Source organism: Desmodus rotundus, chromosome 2, assembly GCF_022682495.2.
Source record: "Desmodus rotundus isolate HL8 chromosome 2, HLdesRot8A.1, whole genome shotgun sequence".
NCBI lineage: Eukaryota > Metazoa > Chordata > Mammalia > Chiroptera > Phyllostomidae > Desmodus > Desmodus rotundus.
Window position 1 is genome coordinate 153,859,728 of NC_071388.1, and position 18,601 is coordinate 153,878,328.

Below are 18,601 nucleotides of genomic sequence, written 5' to 3' on the forward strand. Positions count from 1 at the left end.
GTGGGCTTACTTAATGAAAGGACAAGCTCTGAATTCATATGCCCCTCAGAAAGGCTGCACTACACCACACCAGCAGTGTAGGAATGTGGTGGTTTCCTTGCTCCATTGCCAATCTTTCATTAAAAACACACAGACACACACACAAAAATTGCTACTTTATCACACCAACCGATGGTCAATGGTCTTTGGCACCAATTCAATGCCAACAGACCCCTAATTCCGGGTGCAGTGAAGAAGGAAATTTCACTTGGTGCAAACAGCTTACCAGTGCCACAGCACAGCTGGGAAAACAGCATGGCTCTGGAACAGCTCAGGGGACAGTCTTGGGGCCAGGCACCTCTCCAGCAAGGCAACTCTGATTGTCTCCACTCGGATGGTCTGCTCTAACTTGTTCCACTGAGATGGCTTCAGTGTCTCAGCCCTTGTTCAGAGAAACAGTCTCCAGCCTTTGGTAGAAAATGTGCTTCCAATCAGAGAGGAGCTGGCTTATGTGGACCGAAGTCCCCACCTCTGGTCCTTGAAGGGCCCATCCTCACGCAAATGAGGGCTCTGAATCCTCAGTTTGATTGGTCCAAAGACACTGTCTTGATTGGTCAGCATAGAGCTGCTCTCTGTAGAGCTGTGCAGCTCCACTTGGGTGGGAAAAGTCCTATTGGTGAAAATAGGACTCAGGAACTCATCTTTATAAGGGCTGGTTCAGATGGCAGAAACACAGTGCAGGCAGGCAGTTCAGTGCAGAGGCAGGCAGTTTGTGCGACGCCCCTGTGAAGAAATGGCTACTAGGGGTTTTTTTTGTGTGTGTGTACCCACTTAGCTACCAGGAGCCCTTTTATTAGGTCTCTTTTTTTTTTAGGGTTCACAGTCAGCACAAGCACTGCTATCTAATCCTGTTTTAAAGCTATTTACTTATGGTTTCTAGTCTCAAACTAGGATATAGTTCTTATCAGTCTTAATTGGCCTTTTGGTTTCCATAGTGATTCCATTACTTACTCGTTCAACCTAGTTTCCTCAGCTCTCCATGCATAAAACACTTCCAGAACTCCTCTAGGTTCTTGACTTCTGGGGGAGAAAGCTATTTATTTTTAAGATCCTGTTCACCCACATTAAGGTCAAAGAACATTAAATTTATAACTGCTTTTTCCTTTAAATTTTAGAGAGGGGAGGGAGAAAGAGGGAGAGAAGTATCAGTGTGTGGTTGACTCTCGGGTGTCTCCCACTGGGGTCCTGGCCTGCAACCCAGGCATGTGCCCTGACTGGGAATCGAACGGGCAACCCTTTGGTTTGCAGGGTGGCACTCAATCCACTGAGCCACATCAGCTGGGGCTTTAACTGCTTCTTCAGCATGAGCAGGATGGTAGTCAGATCCTACATATATGGAAAATTCTTTCATTCATGTTGTGTCCCTCCCCTCTCCATCATTAGCATAGGTCCCAAAGTCTCAATTAACTTGATTCTTTCAAGTAGCAGTTCAGGCAATTTCACTTCCAGCTTTTGTGGATGTGTAATCTTGGGCACATCACATAAGGCATGGTCATAAACCAAGCCTTAGTGAACAAGAAAAATATCAGAGATTAGTAAGTGCTGAAGAGAAAGTTTATAAGGGGAGATATGATACACAATGATAGGATGGCTACTTTAGATTGTGGGCCTGGCTATGAACGTGGCCTCTGAGGGGGTGATGAACTGATACATGAATGGAAGAATGAATACGCCCAGAGAGAGAAGACTGGACACAGGAAGGGAGGGGAGCAGAGAAGTCCAAACAGAGTGCAGGCCAGAAGTATGTTTGAGATGGCTGAAATAAGATTATGCATCTAAAGCGTGCAGCATGATGTTTGGTGGAGGGGAGGAGGGAAGGAGGAGGGAAGGAGGAGAGAAGGAGGAGAGGATAAGAGAAGGAGGGGAGGAGGAGAGGAGGGGAGGAGGAGAGGAGGGGAGGAGGAGAGGAGGGGAGGAGGAGAGAAGGAGGGATGGGGAGAGAAAGAGAGAAAAAGAGAGAGAGGGAGAAGTGAGGGAGGCATGTAGACAGTAAGGAAAGAAAGGCATGGGGAGGAGGGAGAGAATGAGTGACAATCCTGAATCTTTGTAGGTAGGCTGTGCTCTCTGGGGGAACTTGTTTGTCCTCTTCATCTCACTTCGGACTGTATCTTCCTTCTTCTTCCTCAAGGTTCTTCTCAATTGTAATTATTACTACATACTCGGTCCTGTCCTGCTTTTAATAAATAAGTAGAGCTACTATTTATTTAGAGCTTAAATGAGTCAGATTCATCAGAAGTTTTATGTATGTTCTCTCATTTAATCCCTACAACAACCTGAGGCAGGTTATTATCCATATATGCTCCTTTATGGATGAGAAAACCGAGGATCGGAGAAGCTGTGTAGCTTAAGATGACACCTTTAGTATTGGTAGAGCCAATATTCAAACCTAGGCTTGTCTCACGTCAAGTCATGTTCTTAACAGCTGTAATACACTGCTCTGCACTTGCACTTCTCTCTGATACTTTCTTCATTTGTAAGAACTGTTCATTCCATGCAGTTCATCTTACTCCTCATTTCTTAGCTGTCTCTGTAAAAGAGCACTTAGTTTCATCTGCTAGCCAGATGTAGACAATTTTTTTTTTTCTTACAGACAGAGTCTCTCTTAGTTATGAAAAGTATCTTCCTATAGGAAATAGAGCGTGGGCTTTGAGGCTGTCTGAGCCAGTACGGAATCCAGGTCCTAACACTTTCTCTGTGACCTTGGGCAAATCATTTAGTTTGAGCCTCACCTTCCTCATGTGAAAACTGAAAGTATTATTTCTCTGGAGCGTTGAGTGAGAATTAAAATACATAACGAAAGCAAAGCTCCTAGAATAGTATATAAGAAATGACAGGTGCAAAATTAGTGGTTGCTTAAGTAACAAAAACAAACTCTTCATTTTACAGATAGGAAAACTGATTTGGAAATGTCTTGCCGGGAGAACAGATGTTCTACTTTCTCTATCCAATTTCCATGACTCTAGTATTCCATGATGCAAGTTCACTGGAACTGCCGGAGCTATTCTGCTATATGCTGTCCTTAACGATGTCTACTTAGGCAGAAAGATAATTTCTCCCCCTCCCCGAATTATAGAGAAGGAGAGAGTCCGTCACAGTTCTAGAACTGCAAACAGGGATAATCATGCCTGCACTGCAGGGTTGTGAGCATCAAATGTAGTAAGACATGTGAAAGTGTTGTAACAGAGACGAAATGCTTCATACATGATATTATTACACGTTTTCACAAAATGTCATAAGCAAAAGGTAGGTAAAAAGAAGGACTAGAACTTTGTAAGATATAACTGGAATTAAAAGGACTTTGGAAAATTGGAAAGGAGATAAGAAATAAGAGAATGCAGCAAAATAATTAAACAGGATATTTAAAGAAAAGCAGCAAGTGACTTTTAAAATACACTGTTTACTAAAATGCAAATGAAGTTGAAGACCGTTTATTGTATTTTTCAAGACACATGAAAAAGATGTAGACGACATGTTTTTAAAAGTGCTAAGAAGTGAGTTTACGAAGCTTAGGTTAAATTTATCTAAAACGGGGGCGAATGGCTCTGTGTGAGCGGGGCCAGGATAGCAGGGTAAGCTGCTGCTTTACACTGTACGTGTCCCCACTGACCCAAGATACTTTGTTGCCCTTCTCCCCCAGATGTTATGGTGTCTGAAATTATGCCAAAAGGCCTCGTCTTTGGACTAAGGTTAAATATTGCTATAAAGGGTTACCTATTTACACTGATTTCAGGTACTGATTATTAAGGTCACATCGGTAGTGAGAACAGAAAGAATGAGTTCAGTAAAGGGAAGGACAAGTCACACGCTTTATATTTTTCTAAAAAGATTTTTTTCTAGAAAAGTCACATTTTCTGCAATACCACTCATTAACATTCCAGACTGCATGAAAAGCTCACCCAAATTTTGCAAAACTTATCATGTCTTTTGAGTTCCAAGAAGAATACAAACCATACATTTCTAAAGTCTTTATTAAAATATCTATTTTCTATTTCATAAATTATTTACAAGGAACTTTGTTCAGACTTTTGAAACAATGTTACAAAAAAATTTAAGAGAACAATTGCATTTTAAGTATATTTCCTAAAATAAAGAACTCATATTCCTAAGAAAAGATATAGGATAATTAATTACCTAGATTTTAACAAAAATATTCTTTATATAAGTGGGTTATAATCTTTACCACAGAGACACCAAATCTGCATCTAATCAAGTAAACCAACCCTCATTCACCTTCTTGATCAGAAAAAGTACACTGGTTACAACATTTCTCTTTATATACAACAGCAGCCTCTGCTGGAGAAAGAAAAGTATGCTTCTATGACGAAATAGTAGCTCAAACCTGTTTTGAATGGGAAGAACTCAGATTCAGTTCCTGCTTAAGCAACAAACTAAGTAAAATAATTTTCAAGGTCGTAAAGATGTGCGAGCCTTATCAAGTATATCCTTCCTAATTTTTGGATAAGTTGGATATGCTTCAAGAACCTGCAAAAACAGAGAGCAAAAACTGAAAACAAAGCAAGAAACACAAGAACTTGTAATTATTAAGAACTGGGGAACTACACAACTTACATGTAATGAACATTACAGCTGAGATCTATGGTATCAATACCACAAATATAACCACAATTTTTAAAAGTGACATCTGAGATGTGACATGATGACTCATTCATATTACTAGTCATTAGGTGAAAACAGCAGTACATGAACACAACATGTGGAAAATGTAACAAGTACATTACTTGTTTAATGGGTCAACTGCAGAAAACAATTACATATCAATAATTTAAGCTTCTTAAAAAAATTTAGCTACTTATACATGATGTTTACTAAGCCTTCAGAGAGTTATTTTTAACCAAGAGCACACAGATTTACCTGGAGTGATTTTGAAACATACAAATTTTCAGAACTATTGAGTCTCTAAGTAGTCAGATATTCATTAAAAAAGGCAAAACTGCACAAATGATTCTAATGTATAACCTTATATTAATGTACAACCTTAATCTCAATGTGAAATGCTGACCTACAGAGAGACTCAACAATCATTAGCAATCGCTGAGACCAGGTATTCACTCTAAGGGTGCTGGCCGACACACCTATCTGGGGTGAGGGGCATTAAACAACTCTTTTGTAAGGAGCTTTCCTTGAAGCATCTAACAAATGCTTAAGATAATGCTTTATGTGCAGTATCAGTGGGACAATGTAAAATATAAAGAAATGGAAAATTCTAAAACTGAAACTTTTTTGTTATTTTGGTAAGGGATCATGTAGTAGGGCATTAATTACAGAAATGAACTGACTTCTACATTACAGACATATCCTTTTATGTCTATTTTGCAAGTCTGAATTCTCTAATAACAAGACTTAGACACATGCACAGAACTTCTATTCAAAACAATGAAATGACTGGAGAATCTATAACAATGCTCAAGTATCTTCTGACTTAAAGACTGTTTTGTTTCACTTGATTCTCCTCTAGCCTGTCTTTAAATGGACATAAGCATCTTATTATTTGAGGTCTAACTAAAACCATTTAATGTAAGTAAACTTTATTATTTTCTTTTTTATTAATTTTTATTGTTATTCAATTACAGTTGTATGCCTTTTCTCCCCATCCCTCCACCCCACCCCAGTTGAACCCACCTCCCTCCCCCACCTCCACCCTCCCCCTTGATTTTGTCCTTGTGTCCTTTATAGTAAGTAGTTCCTGTAATCCCCTCTCCTCACTGTCCCCTCCCCACTCCCCCCTGGCTATTGTTAGATTGTTCTTAACTTCAATGTCTCTGGTTATATTTTGTTTGCTTTTTTCTTTTATTGATTATGTTCCAGTTAAAGGTGAGATCATATGGTATTTGTCCCTCACCGTCTGGCTTATTTCACTTCGCATAATGCTCTCCAGTTCCATCCATGCTGTTGCAAAGGGTATAAGCTCCTTCTTTCTCTCTGCTGCATAGAATTCCATTGTGTAAATATACCATAGTTTTTTGATCCACTCATTTGCTGATGGGCACTTAGATTGCTTCCAGTACTTGGCTATTGTAAATTGTGCTACTATGAACATTGGGGTGCATAGGTTCTTTTGGATTGGTGTTTCAGGGTTCTTAGGGTATAATCCCAGCAGCAGAATTGCTGGGTCAAAGGGCAGTTCCATTTTTAGTTTTCTGAGGAAATTCCATACTGTTTTCCACAGTGGCTGCACCAGTCTGCATTCCCACCAACAGTGCACTAGGGTTCCTTTTTCTCCGCATCCTCTCCAACATTTGTTTGTTGATTTGTTTATGTTGGCCACTCTAACTGGTGTGAGATGGTACCTCATTGTGGTTTTAATTTGCATCTCTCTGATGGCTAGTGATGCTGAGCATCTTTTCATATGTCTCTGGGCCCTCTGTATGTCTTCCTTGGAGAAGTGTCTGTTCAAGTCCTTTGCCCATTTATTAATTGGGTTGTTTGTCTTCCTAGAGTGCAGTCCTGTGAGTTCTTTATATATTTTGGAGATCAGGCCCTTGTCTGAGGTTTCATTGGCAAATATGTTTCCCCATACTGTTGGTTCTCTTTGTATTTTAATGCTGTTTTCTTTAGCCATGCAGAAGCTTTTTATTTTGATGAGGTCCCATTTGTTTATTCTTTCCTTCATGTCCCTTGCTTTAGGGGATGTGTCTTTGAGGATGTTGCTGCGTGGAATGTCTGAGATTTTCCTGCCAATGTTTTCTTCTAGGACTTTTATGGTATTACGACTTATATTTAAGTCTTTTATCCATCTTGAATTTATTTTTGTGTATGGTGTAAGTTGGTGATCGAGTTTCATTTTTTGCACGTAGCTGTCCAGATCTCCCAACACCATCTGTTGAAGAGGCTGTTTTTGCTCCATTTTATGCTCCTGCTTCCTTTGTCAAATATTAATTGACCGTATAGACTTGAGTTTATTTCTGGGCTCTCTGTTCTGTTCTGTTGGTCTTTGTGCCTGTTTTTATGCCACACCAGGCTGTTTTAATGACAGTGACCTTGTAATACAGTTTGAATCAGGTATTATGATCCCTCCTGCTTTGTTCTTCTTTCTCAAAATTGCTGCAGCTATTTGGGGTCATTTGTGGCTCCATATGAATTTCTGAAATGTTTGTTCTATATCTGTGAAATATGTCATGGGTACTCTAATAGGGATTGCATTGAATCTATAAATTGCTTTGGGTAGTATGGCCATTTTGATAATGTTAATTCTTCCAATCCATGAGCATGGTACATGCTTCCATTTGTTTGTGTCTTCCTTAATTTCTTTCTTCAGTGTTGTGTAGTTTTACGACTTTATTATTTTCTAAACTTTGAAAACCGATAGTATCTCCTGAATGTATTTGATGAGTATTTAACTAAAATACTACACATCTTCTACCTTTATTCATGTATATCTTGAAATTATCTAAAAGTAGGAAATTGTGCATCTGAAATATTTTAAGAAATCTAAATTTAAGTGTTACCTGATGACATACGTCAATTGCATCCACATATCTTTTCGCTTTTAAGTAATTAAATGCAAGTTTGTACCCTGTTAAGACAAAAACAAAAACCCACAATGATGTAGCACTATTTATTGAGGACACTATATTATTATGTTTCTTTGGCCTCCTCCTTCACTTGCTTATCAGAGACTTCTAAACAGAGCCCGGTGACTGTACCATGAGAGAAGTGATGAGGTAACAGAAGGTGAGTGGCATGAAAGGGGAACAGGCAGGAGAGAAAATGGACTTGGAAGAAAGGATCATAGTGAGTACACTGCTGGGTTAGAAGACTGCCACCCCACCAGTGTGGTTCTGGAACTGGCAGATTACCCCAAAAGCTCGCCGTCGGGCTGTAATGGATACCACAGCTGATCATTTAGTCAGCACTTACACACCAGGCACACTGGTGCCTACAGTCATGAGGTTTACATCCTATTCAGAAAGAAAGGGCATTATTTAAATAATTATGTAAGTAAATGAATAATTTCAAAACTGAGATAAATGCCATGAAATGACAGTATAGGCCAAGTGAGCTAAGATAAAAAAACCTGGTAGGGGAGGAGGTGGTGTCAGGCAGTGCTGGAAATCTGAAGGAGGCATAAAGTCAGCCAAGAGGGCGTGAAGCAAGAACACTTTAAGGCTGAGGGAACTGTACCTGTAAAGGACACAGAAGAACAAATGGACCTAGAGGACACGGCTAGAGAGCAGGGCAGAGGGGAGAGCTACCCAGAATAGAGGGGATTAGTCACCAGATAATCCACATCAGTGATGAGTAACACTTATCACAATTACTGATATTGAAATGCCATGTTTCAAATGGCGACAATTTAGAAAAAAGTGTTAAGACACTCTCTACTTAAATGATATTCTTAAAGGACTTGCTCTGGAAGAAAGAAAAGTGAACAAACTAAGGGGAAGACAAAAGAGTAGTATTGGCAGTGCATGCAATAAACAAGACATGCTGCAGCACAGTGTAGAAGAACATGTAATTAACAAACACTTCACTCTACCACTCAGCAGCAGGAAGAAGGGGAAGCTGCATACTGCTCTTGGGCTCCAATCAAAGTACCAAAACAACTTTTTAGAATTTCAAACAAATGTTTGAAAGGAATTACTGGCTAATGTAGTCATATGGAGGCACCCCCGCCCCCCCCCCCACAGAACTGTCCTATATGAAACAGTATGTTTTTAAAAAGGAAGAAAAAATTAAGATGTCACGCCTAACATACTTTACATGGAAACTTGAGCCAAAAAAACTAGATTTAAGTTCTAGTTCTGACTTCCTGATTAACTTTGAGAATTTAGGCAAGTTATGAGTCATCAATTTCAAGCTTCTTTGTCTAAAAAATGGGGAGAATAACTCTTCTCTCTCTTAGTATAATTTTAAATATCAAATAAAATATTTGTGAAAAGCTTTAAAAATTTTTAGAGCACCATATAAATACTAGCAAGTTTTTTCTGTGAAAATACTAAATTAGAAATACAAAGTTTTAATGGTAAAAGAAACTTGACAGGTCATCTTGTTAAAACAATTTGGGAAAGGAAATAAAGGGCTAGAAATGGCAAAAAACAATGACAGTGCATTTCATTATACCTGCCAAGCTTATAAGAATTCAATGTTATATAATCAGGGAAAAAATGGAAGAGAGAGGGAGGAGCGGAGGAAAGGAGGGAGGGGCAGAGGGGAGGAGGGAGGGAGGGAGGGGCAGAGGGGAGGAGGGAGGGAGGGAGGGGCAGAGGGGAGGAGGGAGGGAGGGGAGGGGCAGAGGGGAGGAGGGAGGGAGGGAGGGGCAGAGGGGAGGAGGGAGGGAGCGGGGAGAGAGGGGAACTCCAACCGTGTAAACAGCACAGTGACTGTCCCCTGACCTGAGAACGGGTGGGAAGGGAAAAACATGAACACGTTCTTCCCTCATTGGACCTCAGTTCCGAGTGCCCTTCTTAGTGACAATACTGAAGCCTGAATCCTATGGAGAGAATACGACCATATTAAGGATATTCTGACGAGTGAAAACATGGAGTGCACTGTTAACATGGCCAGGCAGGCTGGGGATGTTGGATGCAATGACATTGTTAAGGAAGAAATGAAAGAATTAATTGATGGCCTCAGAGAAATGCTGACTCAAGAAGTCAAAAGAACTGACAAAATCATCTACAGAATGGAAAGATGACACAATGAAAGAACTACTAAGCTGGAATTTCTGTATTTGCAGATGTCTTCCAAGGAACAGAATATTTAAATAATTTAGCTTCTAAATGCATCCCTGTTCTGGAATAAAGTCAAAATTGCATATATTTTAAAGATTTTGCGGAATTTTCATTTTACAAGATGCTTTTATTCTGTAAGATGTAGAGCACCTAAAAAGGAAAGACACTATCAGCAAATGTTAGTTTCTTTGCTCTATATGAGTCCAATACAGCAATTTTCAACTGTGAGAATTTTTAAAATGTGCGATACCTGGCTGTTTAGTCAGGGGCACTGACCTCCCTTCCCTCAGAGTGTCAAATACAAAAATGACAGCAGCCAACACAGCAGCAGCCATCTGGTGTCAATGAATCAAAGTTATACCTATATATTTTCTTAGATCAGCCACAAAATATATTTTTGGTGTGCCGCAGAATTTTAGTAATTAGTGTCTGTGTGCCAGGAGATGAAAAAGATTGAAAATCTCTGGTTTAGTAAAATAGCAGACCTCAGAAAAACACAGGTGGGGAGGGTCCTGCGCTGACAGCCGCAGGTGCAACCGTGACCGATCTGCTTGCAAACGAAAGGGCCCGTGCTGTGATGGGGCTGCTGAAAAAGACAGATGCCATCTTGGGCTGAATTAACAACTACTATGCCTAACTGAAAAATAGCTTCAGTATAAATACAACTTGATCTGAAATCACACTTAAGATCTGGTTCATTGCTGGCACAACAGGTCAGGCGGAGCATGAACAAATAAAGCACTTTACCGAACTTACTTGGCCACGGAATCTAATCTCACACTCATCTTTCTGTCTTTTAATAGCTATAAATATCTCACCAAGTATTTCAAAGCACAGTTGGGAAAACACTATTTGAGAGTTTCCAGGAGATAGCAACAAGGAGGGTGAAGGGCTCGGAAGCACGTTTCAGGAGGAATGGACGGGTGAAGTGAGGATGGCTTGAAGAGAAACCCTAGGAGCGACATGACAGAAGTCAGGTACTGGAGGCCACTATGTGTAGAGAAAAAGGAGGGTTGAGGGTTGCTCCAGAACACAGACAGAGAAGCAGCATGGGGTGAGCGCGCTCACAGTGTGGGAGATGGGAGTCACTAAGTATTATTTCAGATGCCATTCATCTGTTGTTAGGGCAGCTGGAGACCAGCCGTCCTCAAATTAATAGTCTGCCACTGGAACAAGGTGATGTTTCTCCTATATGCTCAGGGGAAAAATATACATTTCACGTTCAAATTAATGTGGGCAACATGTCCCTTCTGTGAGTGCCGTCACAATATACACTAGGGTGTGAAGGCTTTGAGAAGTTCCACAGTAAAGAAATCCACAGAAGCTGACTTAATGCAATGTTTTCCTAACTTCCTTGACAATGGAGCACTTTGCCCACAGGATTACCATTCTGGAAATAGCAGAGGGCAAAGGGGGAGAAAGTGGCAGAATTAGATCAGATGTCCTCTCCAAGGTGACTGTGGACAAACTGGCATCTCAGGAAATGATACTTAATAACTACTACTAGCTAATAATTTATTGTGAATATAAAATTTATTTTTCAGGACTTTAAAAGGAAGTGGCCTCTTAATGTGTATTTTGTTCATAAAGAAAGTGAAACGCATTTAAATGAAGACTTGCCAATAAATCCCAAGATTCCTGTGAAAAGCTAGTGTCTCATCTGTTAAACTCACCCACTGCTGGGTTGGTCCGATTGCCGTATTTCCACGCCATCTCATAGTTTAAGGCGGCATCTGTATACGTTTGCTCTTTTTCCATAATGTAGCCCATATATTCATAAGCTTTGCAGCAAGACTGAAGGAAAATGGAAGGCGTATCAATAGATTAAACTTGATACCACTAAGATTTTATAGGGTGCTTTGGTCAACCATATGAACAAATTTAAATGGCACATAAAACAATGGTTTTCAACCTTGGCTATGCAATCGAATCATCTAAAAGACTTAAAGTATTCTGAGGCCAAACTCCCACGCCAAGCCTACAGAATCAGAATCTTTGGGCAAGAAGAAAGGCAATTTGTATTTTACACATATACATAAATACATTTTATTATGAGTAATTTCAACACTCCCAAATATAGAAATGACAGTGTAATGAACTCTATGAATCATATCACTCATAGCTAATAATGTTTTGCCTCTACCCGCTGACTTGTCCTTCTGTATTATCAGATAAAAACACTCAAATATTGTCATTTCATCCACAAATATTTCATTATGCTTCTTTAAAAATAACAACCTTCTTTAAACAAAACCACTAATTGTCACACCCAAATGTAACAACTCTTTGACATTACCAAATATCCAGTCACTATGGAAATTTCAAATGGTCTCAATATAATTTTCTTTTTTTGTTTCAAAAAAAGAATCAAATTAAGGCCCATTCATTGTGACTCAAATGTCTCTCAACTTTGTTTTGGTCTGGAGGTTTCTCCTCTGTCTCTTTTCCTGCAATTAACTACAGCAGAAACAGGAACGTCTGTCCCAGAGTTCCTCACAGCCCATACTGAGTTGAGCTCATCTTTGCGGTGCTCATGCGATGTATTCCTATGTCACTGATTTTTTCTGGAAATTGGAATTATACCTAGAGGTTTGGATTGATTTTGATTTGGAGGGGGAGAGGTAAAAATCCTTAATAGAACATTGCCCGGACAAGCCATTTTGTTAGCCTGAGGCAAAAGGAAAAACGTGTAACCCAGTATATATGTTTTTTGGGTATTTTATAATTGCTATTTTTTGTAGAATGTTTCACTTTTAAAAATTGAAAAACTGACAAATAGATATACTAAAACTCACATTATTTTAAGTTTGAATATTTCATTTGTATCCAACAACATTTATTATAATTATACTTTCTTGACCTTAAGGCTGGAACATATATCAATAATATTTTCATTAAACAATTACCCATTAAAAATACATACATATGGGACATGTATTATCTCTTTTGCTTCAGGCTTCATTGTAGCTCAGCATAGCACTGTCAGATCCTATCTATTTAACATTTTGACACTTTTAAAAATAATATTGCACTCCAAATTCATGTTGAAATCTTAACCTCTCACGTGATGGCATTAGGAGGTGAGTCTCTGGGAGGTAATTAGGTCATGAGGGTGTAGCTACAAAAGGGACCCAAGAGAGCTCTCTTGCCCTCTCTTTCCACCGTGGGAGGATGCAACAAGCAGCTGGCAGTCTGCAACCTGGAAGAGGGCCCTCACCAAATCCAACCCTGCTGGCACCCTGATCTTGGACTTACAGCTTCCAGAACTGTGAATAATACATCTCCGTTGTTTATGAGCCACCCTTCCCATGGTACTTGGGTACAGCAGCATCAGTTGGCTGACGATTACTGCGACTTGGACAGCCCTTTACAGTTAGGACCCAAAGTAAGTGTTTCACTTGTTTCGCTCCAGTGCAGCTCTGTCACAGAGGATGCGATCTTCCATCAGGAGGCACATATGCCTGATTCTCTTTTTGTATTGTTATTTATACACATTTGTTAATTAATTCATCAGGCCTGAAAAATATTCCACATACTTTCTTCCCTTATTAGCTGGGAAACACCTATAATGAGAAATGTCTCCTTTGCTAGTGTAGTTTATACAGAAAAGGTGGGATAAATGCTTAATTCTTTACCTTTACTTGCTGGCTGTAAAAGTCGCTCATTAGCATATTTCAGTAGTGACCAATTTGGGTTTTTTCTCTTTTAGATCTTATTTAACTTACTTAGTTTCAGTTCACCGCACTTTTTTATTCTTACTGATATTTAAAGTGTCTCACTTCACCTGCAGGAGCCTCTTCACGGGGGCTCCTGCGTCCCAACAGGACTCTAACTATCTCTGATGGCCTCCCCACTGTCTGGTAAGACAACATGGCCCAGTGCCATTCTGTACATTCCCTGTTCCAGACCTGGATGATCTCCACTTTTTAAATTACCTGATTCAAGATTTCTAGGCTCTACTTCCAGAATCCTATGCTTCCAACACTGACAAGCCTCAGCAGCAGGCTGCCGCCCCTAACGTAGCCGTCAGGGTCAGACACGCCGTGTGCCGCTGTCGGCAGGACGGCAAACTGAATTCCGTCTGCACCAGAACCTGCACTTCCTGCCATCTTGCTTAATCCTAGACTTGGCATGAAAGGGGCAACTATTTGGCAGTTCTGATTTTTCAAAGTCTCTTAATGAGTACTATCTGTTTTTCAAGGCCAATTTAACTTAAAATTAGATGTACAAACTATAAATTGATAAATGGCTTGACTGTTTTAGTTTTCTAAAGTTCCTAACAAAGTAACTTAATAGCATCAGATGATGTCTTTAAAAAACAAATGATCCATTTTGTAATCTGATTTGCTCAAAGTAAGTAAAACATCGATTTTCTGTGATTTAAGATTTGAAGTAACTGATATGAATCTATAAAGATAAATATCCTCAACTTTCTAAGTGGAGTACAATTATGTCTCAACAAATAGTAACAAATTCTTCACTTTAAAAAATGCTTTATTTAATAAGACGGCCTTTTTTGTATGTGTTTAAACACCTACATGCACTATTATGTAAAGAGCCTTAAATTCTAAAGACTTTAAGATTTTCAATTTCATACTTAAAGATAAGGACTTACTAAACATCAAATTAAATGCACAGTGGAGTCTAAACTGTGGAAATGGCATGCAGCTGCAGTAAAGACATCAAGTATTTCTTAATAGGAGGGACAGAAGTCCGCAATTAATGCTCTTCTGCAATTTTCATTAGTTCTCAATGAGATGGGTAATCACAGGCAAATACTTGACATTCCAGAAACCCTTTCTGTAAGTAGGGCGTACCACAGATGAAAACTGAAACTGCATAAATCTCTACTTTTTAAAATTTTCAAGGGCAAGTAGTTTCTTATTATCAATGTTTATTTCCTGATTGTGGTAAGAATAAACGTTTAATTTTCAAAACACGCACATACAGGAATCCTTCGAAATGGACCAACATTCTATAATGACCTATTATAGCAAGCTTATACAATAAAGGTCAAGTTATTTTTTCTTCTTCCATCGCCTACCCTATTATGACGCAGGCACCGTTTTAACAGTTCCTCTGCCATGTCGTATTTGGCTGATTGAATATAAATATCAGCAAGTAGCAGCCAACTCCTCTCAAAGTCCTCAGCATCAATAGGATTCCAGTTCATTTTTGCAATCCGCTTCAGCTGGTTTCTGGCTCTCGGAGTCTGTTTCAAGATCATATAAGCTGTTGCCATTCCCAAAAGTGCTGGAATATGATCCTTCTGTAAGAAAACAAAACTTTAGACCCCCAGATACACAAACATAAATTAATGCCCTATGTTTAAAGGAAAACACATGGAACGTAGCAAGTGCAACACAAGGACTGGCCTGTGGATGCTATTTGTGGCTCCACAGAGATAACTGTTTATGGTCATTATTTAACACGTCAAGGAAGCTCGAGCTACCACGCAGACATTTGCTGAGGTTCTGAGTGGTTAAGATAATTCGATAAGTATGTAGATGCCACAACCACACAACCCAGGACAGTTAGGGTGACTCCATCTTTAATGAAATTGACTGGCTGTTTGGTTTTGTACAGACACAGAAAAATAAACAAAATTCTATTTCAGTGTAATCCTAATGGAGCATTTGCATTTTGACTCCATTCTTTCATCTGTAAAAAGGAGTAACAACGATTTACTTGCAATGATATTCCTTATCTATACTGACTCTATTGACCCTTTTTCCTCCCTTCTCATATTCAGTTTATTTAACAGCCTCTTCTCCCAACACAGACCTATAAAATGTTACAAATAAGGCATGCAATGAACTCATGTCTCAAAATATGCTTTTAGAGTTGGAATCTGCAGCTTCTTGATGGCGTCTATAAAACGTGATGTTCTTTTAGACAGAGTTCACAGTCAGAAAATGTCACTCTGAAACCAACAAGCTGATAAGAATTGGTATAAAGTGGAGGCTATTAGCAATCTCTCCAGAAAACCAATTTATCTGAGCAATAATGTGTATGTTCCCAATAAAGCTGGGGTGCTTCTTAAATTTCAGCAGAGGGCTTGTGATGCTTTTATAAAGAGAAAGGCTTCAGTTTAAAATACCAATAAAAGAGGAGAAGTTGTGATTTAGAAATCATAGTATCATGACTATAATAAAGATGCACGGCAAGACAGCAAGTTTAGGCCACTAATGAGGAACAGGAGGAGAGCAGAGTAATAACGTGTTCGGTGTCCAACCCTGACCATGGTTGGAAGTCAGAAATAACCCTGGACTAGAGAAGGCAATTCATTAGAGCTGGATTAAAACAGCTTTTAGGAATATACAATTTCCCTGGCTATGATTTCATATCTATCAATAAACTTCCAATATGTAATTTGTTCTCATTAAGGAGTGGCCAAAAGGTTATCTTTGAATGTCAAATTCACCCAATTGGCAATCAGTCCTGAAGACATGCATAGAGTATTGTCAGTTACTAAGCCCCATCCTCATCCCATGGGGCTAGAGAGGAAAGAAAACGGAGGCCAGCTATGTTTTGTCAGTCAGCTCTTAGGACACCCTGCAAAGAGAAGGGTACGGGAAAACCGTTCAGCTTTTTTTCACATACTAAAAATATCCCCCACTACATGTTGAAAAATGAACCCTCTGGCCCTGGCTAGGTGGCTCAGAAGGTAGCAGGGTAAATTCCCAGTCAGGGCACATACTTAGGTTGCAAGTTCAATCCCCAGTAGCAGCGTGAATGGGATCGATGCCTCTCTCTCCCCCTTCCTCTCTCTCTAAAATCAATAAACATATTCTTGGGTAAGGATAAAAAAAATAAAGCCTTTTATTTTAAAATCACACACCTCAAGTTCAATTAGAATGAATCAACTCCTCGTAACTTGATCAGGCGTGAGTGAAACCAAGAAGTTTCTAAAACTGCAAATCTGAGTTCTAACCCCTGCATTAGACCCACGATGTCTCTTCTGGTGCAGGCATCCTAAGGCGTTTGGCCAGCTTCCCTCTCATCCTCAGTCCTGCTAAGCTGATGCTCCCCTGCTGTTTTGTTCCAAGGGTAGCTTACAGCAGCAATAAAGTGCCATCTAGAACACTTGTACCCAAACAGCAAAGGGGACTGTAGCTTTCCCCAAATCCCTTAGGGGCTAGGAGGGAGGAGGCAGGGGTCACAGCAGGGGTTTTAGGTAGCTTATTGCTACCACTGTGACTTGTGAACCACAAGAAAACACAGCAAAACTCTGTCAATCTTCTGAGAGACACAAAAATTAGGAGTTCTCTCAACATTGTTGAGTGGAAGAGCGTGAAATCTAATTGGTATGCTTAGAACTAGCTATTACCAACTGCTTAAGGGGTGGGTGCCTAGGATTCCTTCCTTAGCATCAAGTGGTTCTGAGTGGGGCAAAGAGAAAGCCTTTAATCTAATGATAATAATAATAATAATAATAGTAGTAGTAGTAGTAGTAGTAATATTATAGGGCTTATTTCAATGTTGCTAAAGAACAATATCATTATTTGCATAATTGAATTATAGGTTGTCAGTATTAATCTTAGCCTTCGAGTAGGAAAAATTTCAAATTCACCTAAGCGAAAAGGTGAGCAGCCAAGGCAGCAGGTTTACTTTTCCTTAGTAAGTTAACCTGGGCTACATCTACAACACAGAACTTCTCCAGATGATAAAGCCATTCATCCCATTAAGAATTTATGCCCTTTTGAAGCATCTCCTTTCTCCAGAATTCACCATCCCGATAGTGTCCAATGTATCAACAACGCACAAAAGCAGTAACAGTGCCTCTCTGCAGAGGAAGGCACGCTGTGTAAAATTATGCCAAACTACATACCTACTTTTTCATACTAGTAAGTAATTAAGTAAATTTCCAGAAAACAAACAACTGATCAAAATACCTATTTCTATACCACCTGAGAAAGATAACACGTGAAGCTGAAAATCTACGAACCTCAGCTGTCGCTATTTCAGTGAAGGCATTCAGTGCGTGCTCAACACCGGACTTCTGCTTGGCCGCCATCAGGCAGTAGTTCTCCAGTATGCGCAGCTGCACCTGGCCCTCAGCAGTCTGAGGTTTCAGTTCCTTCAGCAGCTTTTCTGCCGTCCGCACTGCTAATTGCACAGACTCTTGCTTCTCAGTTGAATTACTGTATTCAATTAAAAAAAAAAAATCTCATTTCTATTACTCATGAAGTCACATTCATTGAGATTAGAATGAGCTCGAGGGTACATGGGTTTCTTTCTTTTTTTTTCACCAATTTAGAGTAATCCTTTTGAAGAATATCACTCATTCTCTTTTGGTATAAGCAATATTATAATGTGCTTTTCAAACAAAATTAATATAGCTTTAATAAAACACCATTAAATTTATTCACTCTAGACTGAAGGCAAAATCTGAACAATATCTACATTTGATGTTTTCATTTCAGCAAATATAAAACTAGAATTCAGAATAAGTAGAATCATCCAATTATCAGTGGTGTTTCTATTCAGAAAATGGAAGAAAAAATAAAAGAATGAGCAAAAAGTAACTAACATCGTTGATTGTACCTACTATGTGCCAAACACTGGATTATTTCATTCGATACATATTGAATCCATTTTATATATGAGGTGACACAATTTGCCAAAGGTCACACAGCAGATAAATGGGAAACCTGGGATTTAAATCTAAGTTTGTCAGACATACAGTGCACTTGACTTTCCTCACCCAGTTGCCTATCAGGTGGCTCTATTTTTCATAGCACAGGGCTGGATACTTTCTGCACAAACCTCATATATGTACTTCATATATGTACTTTATATATATATATAAACTAATAAAAGGAAATTAAATTCTCAAAGCCCAATCACTAAAGTCACTGGTCATCTTC

The 18,601-nt window shown here is 39.3% G+C and overlaps 1 protein-coding gene across 1 annotated transcript in view; it reads right to left on the reverse strand.

The window, feature by feature from the left end:
- Nucleotides 1–4,099: 4,099 nt before the first annotated feature.
- TTC21B (tetratricopeptide repeat domain 21B) overlaps nucleotides 4,100–18,601 on the reverse strand; it is a 71,607-nt gene continuing 57,105 nt past the window's right edge. The window contains exons 25-29 of the mRNA XM_024579869.3: nucleotides 17,680–17,875; nucleotides 14,776–15,000; nucleotides 11,405–11,525; nucleotides 7,506–7,573; nucleotides 4,100–4,521 (exon numbers count right to left, since the gene is read on the reverse strand). Coding sequence (XP_024435637.2) covers nucleotides 4,444–4,521; nucleotides 7,506–7,573; nucleotides 11,405–11,525; nucleotides 14,776–15,000; nucleotides 17,680–17,875 — 688 coding nt within the window. The 3' untranslated portion in view covers nucleotides 4,100–4,443. The remainder of the gene's footprint in view (nucleotides 4,522–7,505; nucleotides 7,574–11,404; nucleotides 11,526–14,775; nucleotides 15,001–17,679; nucleotides 17,876–18,601) is intronic.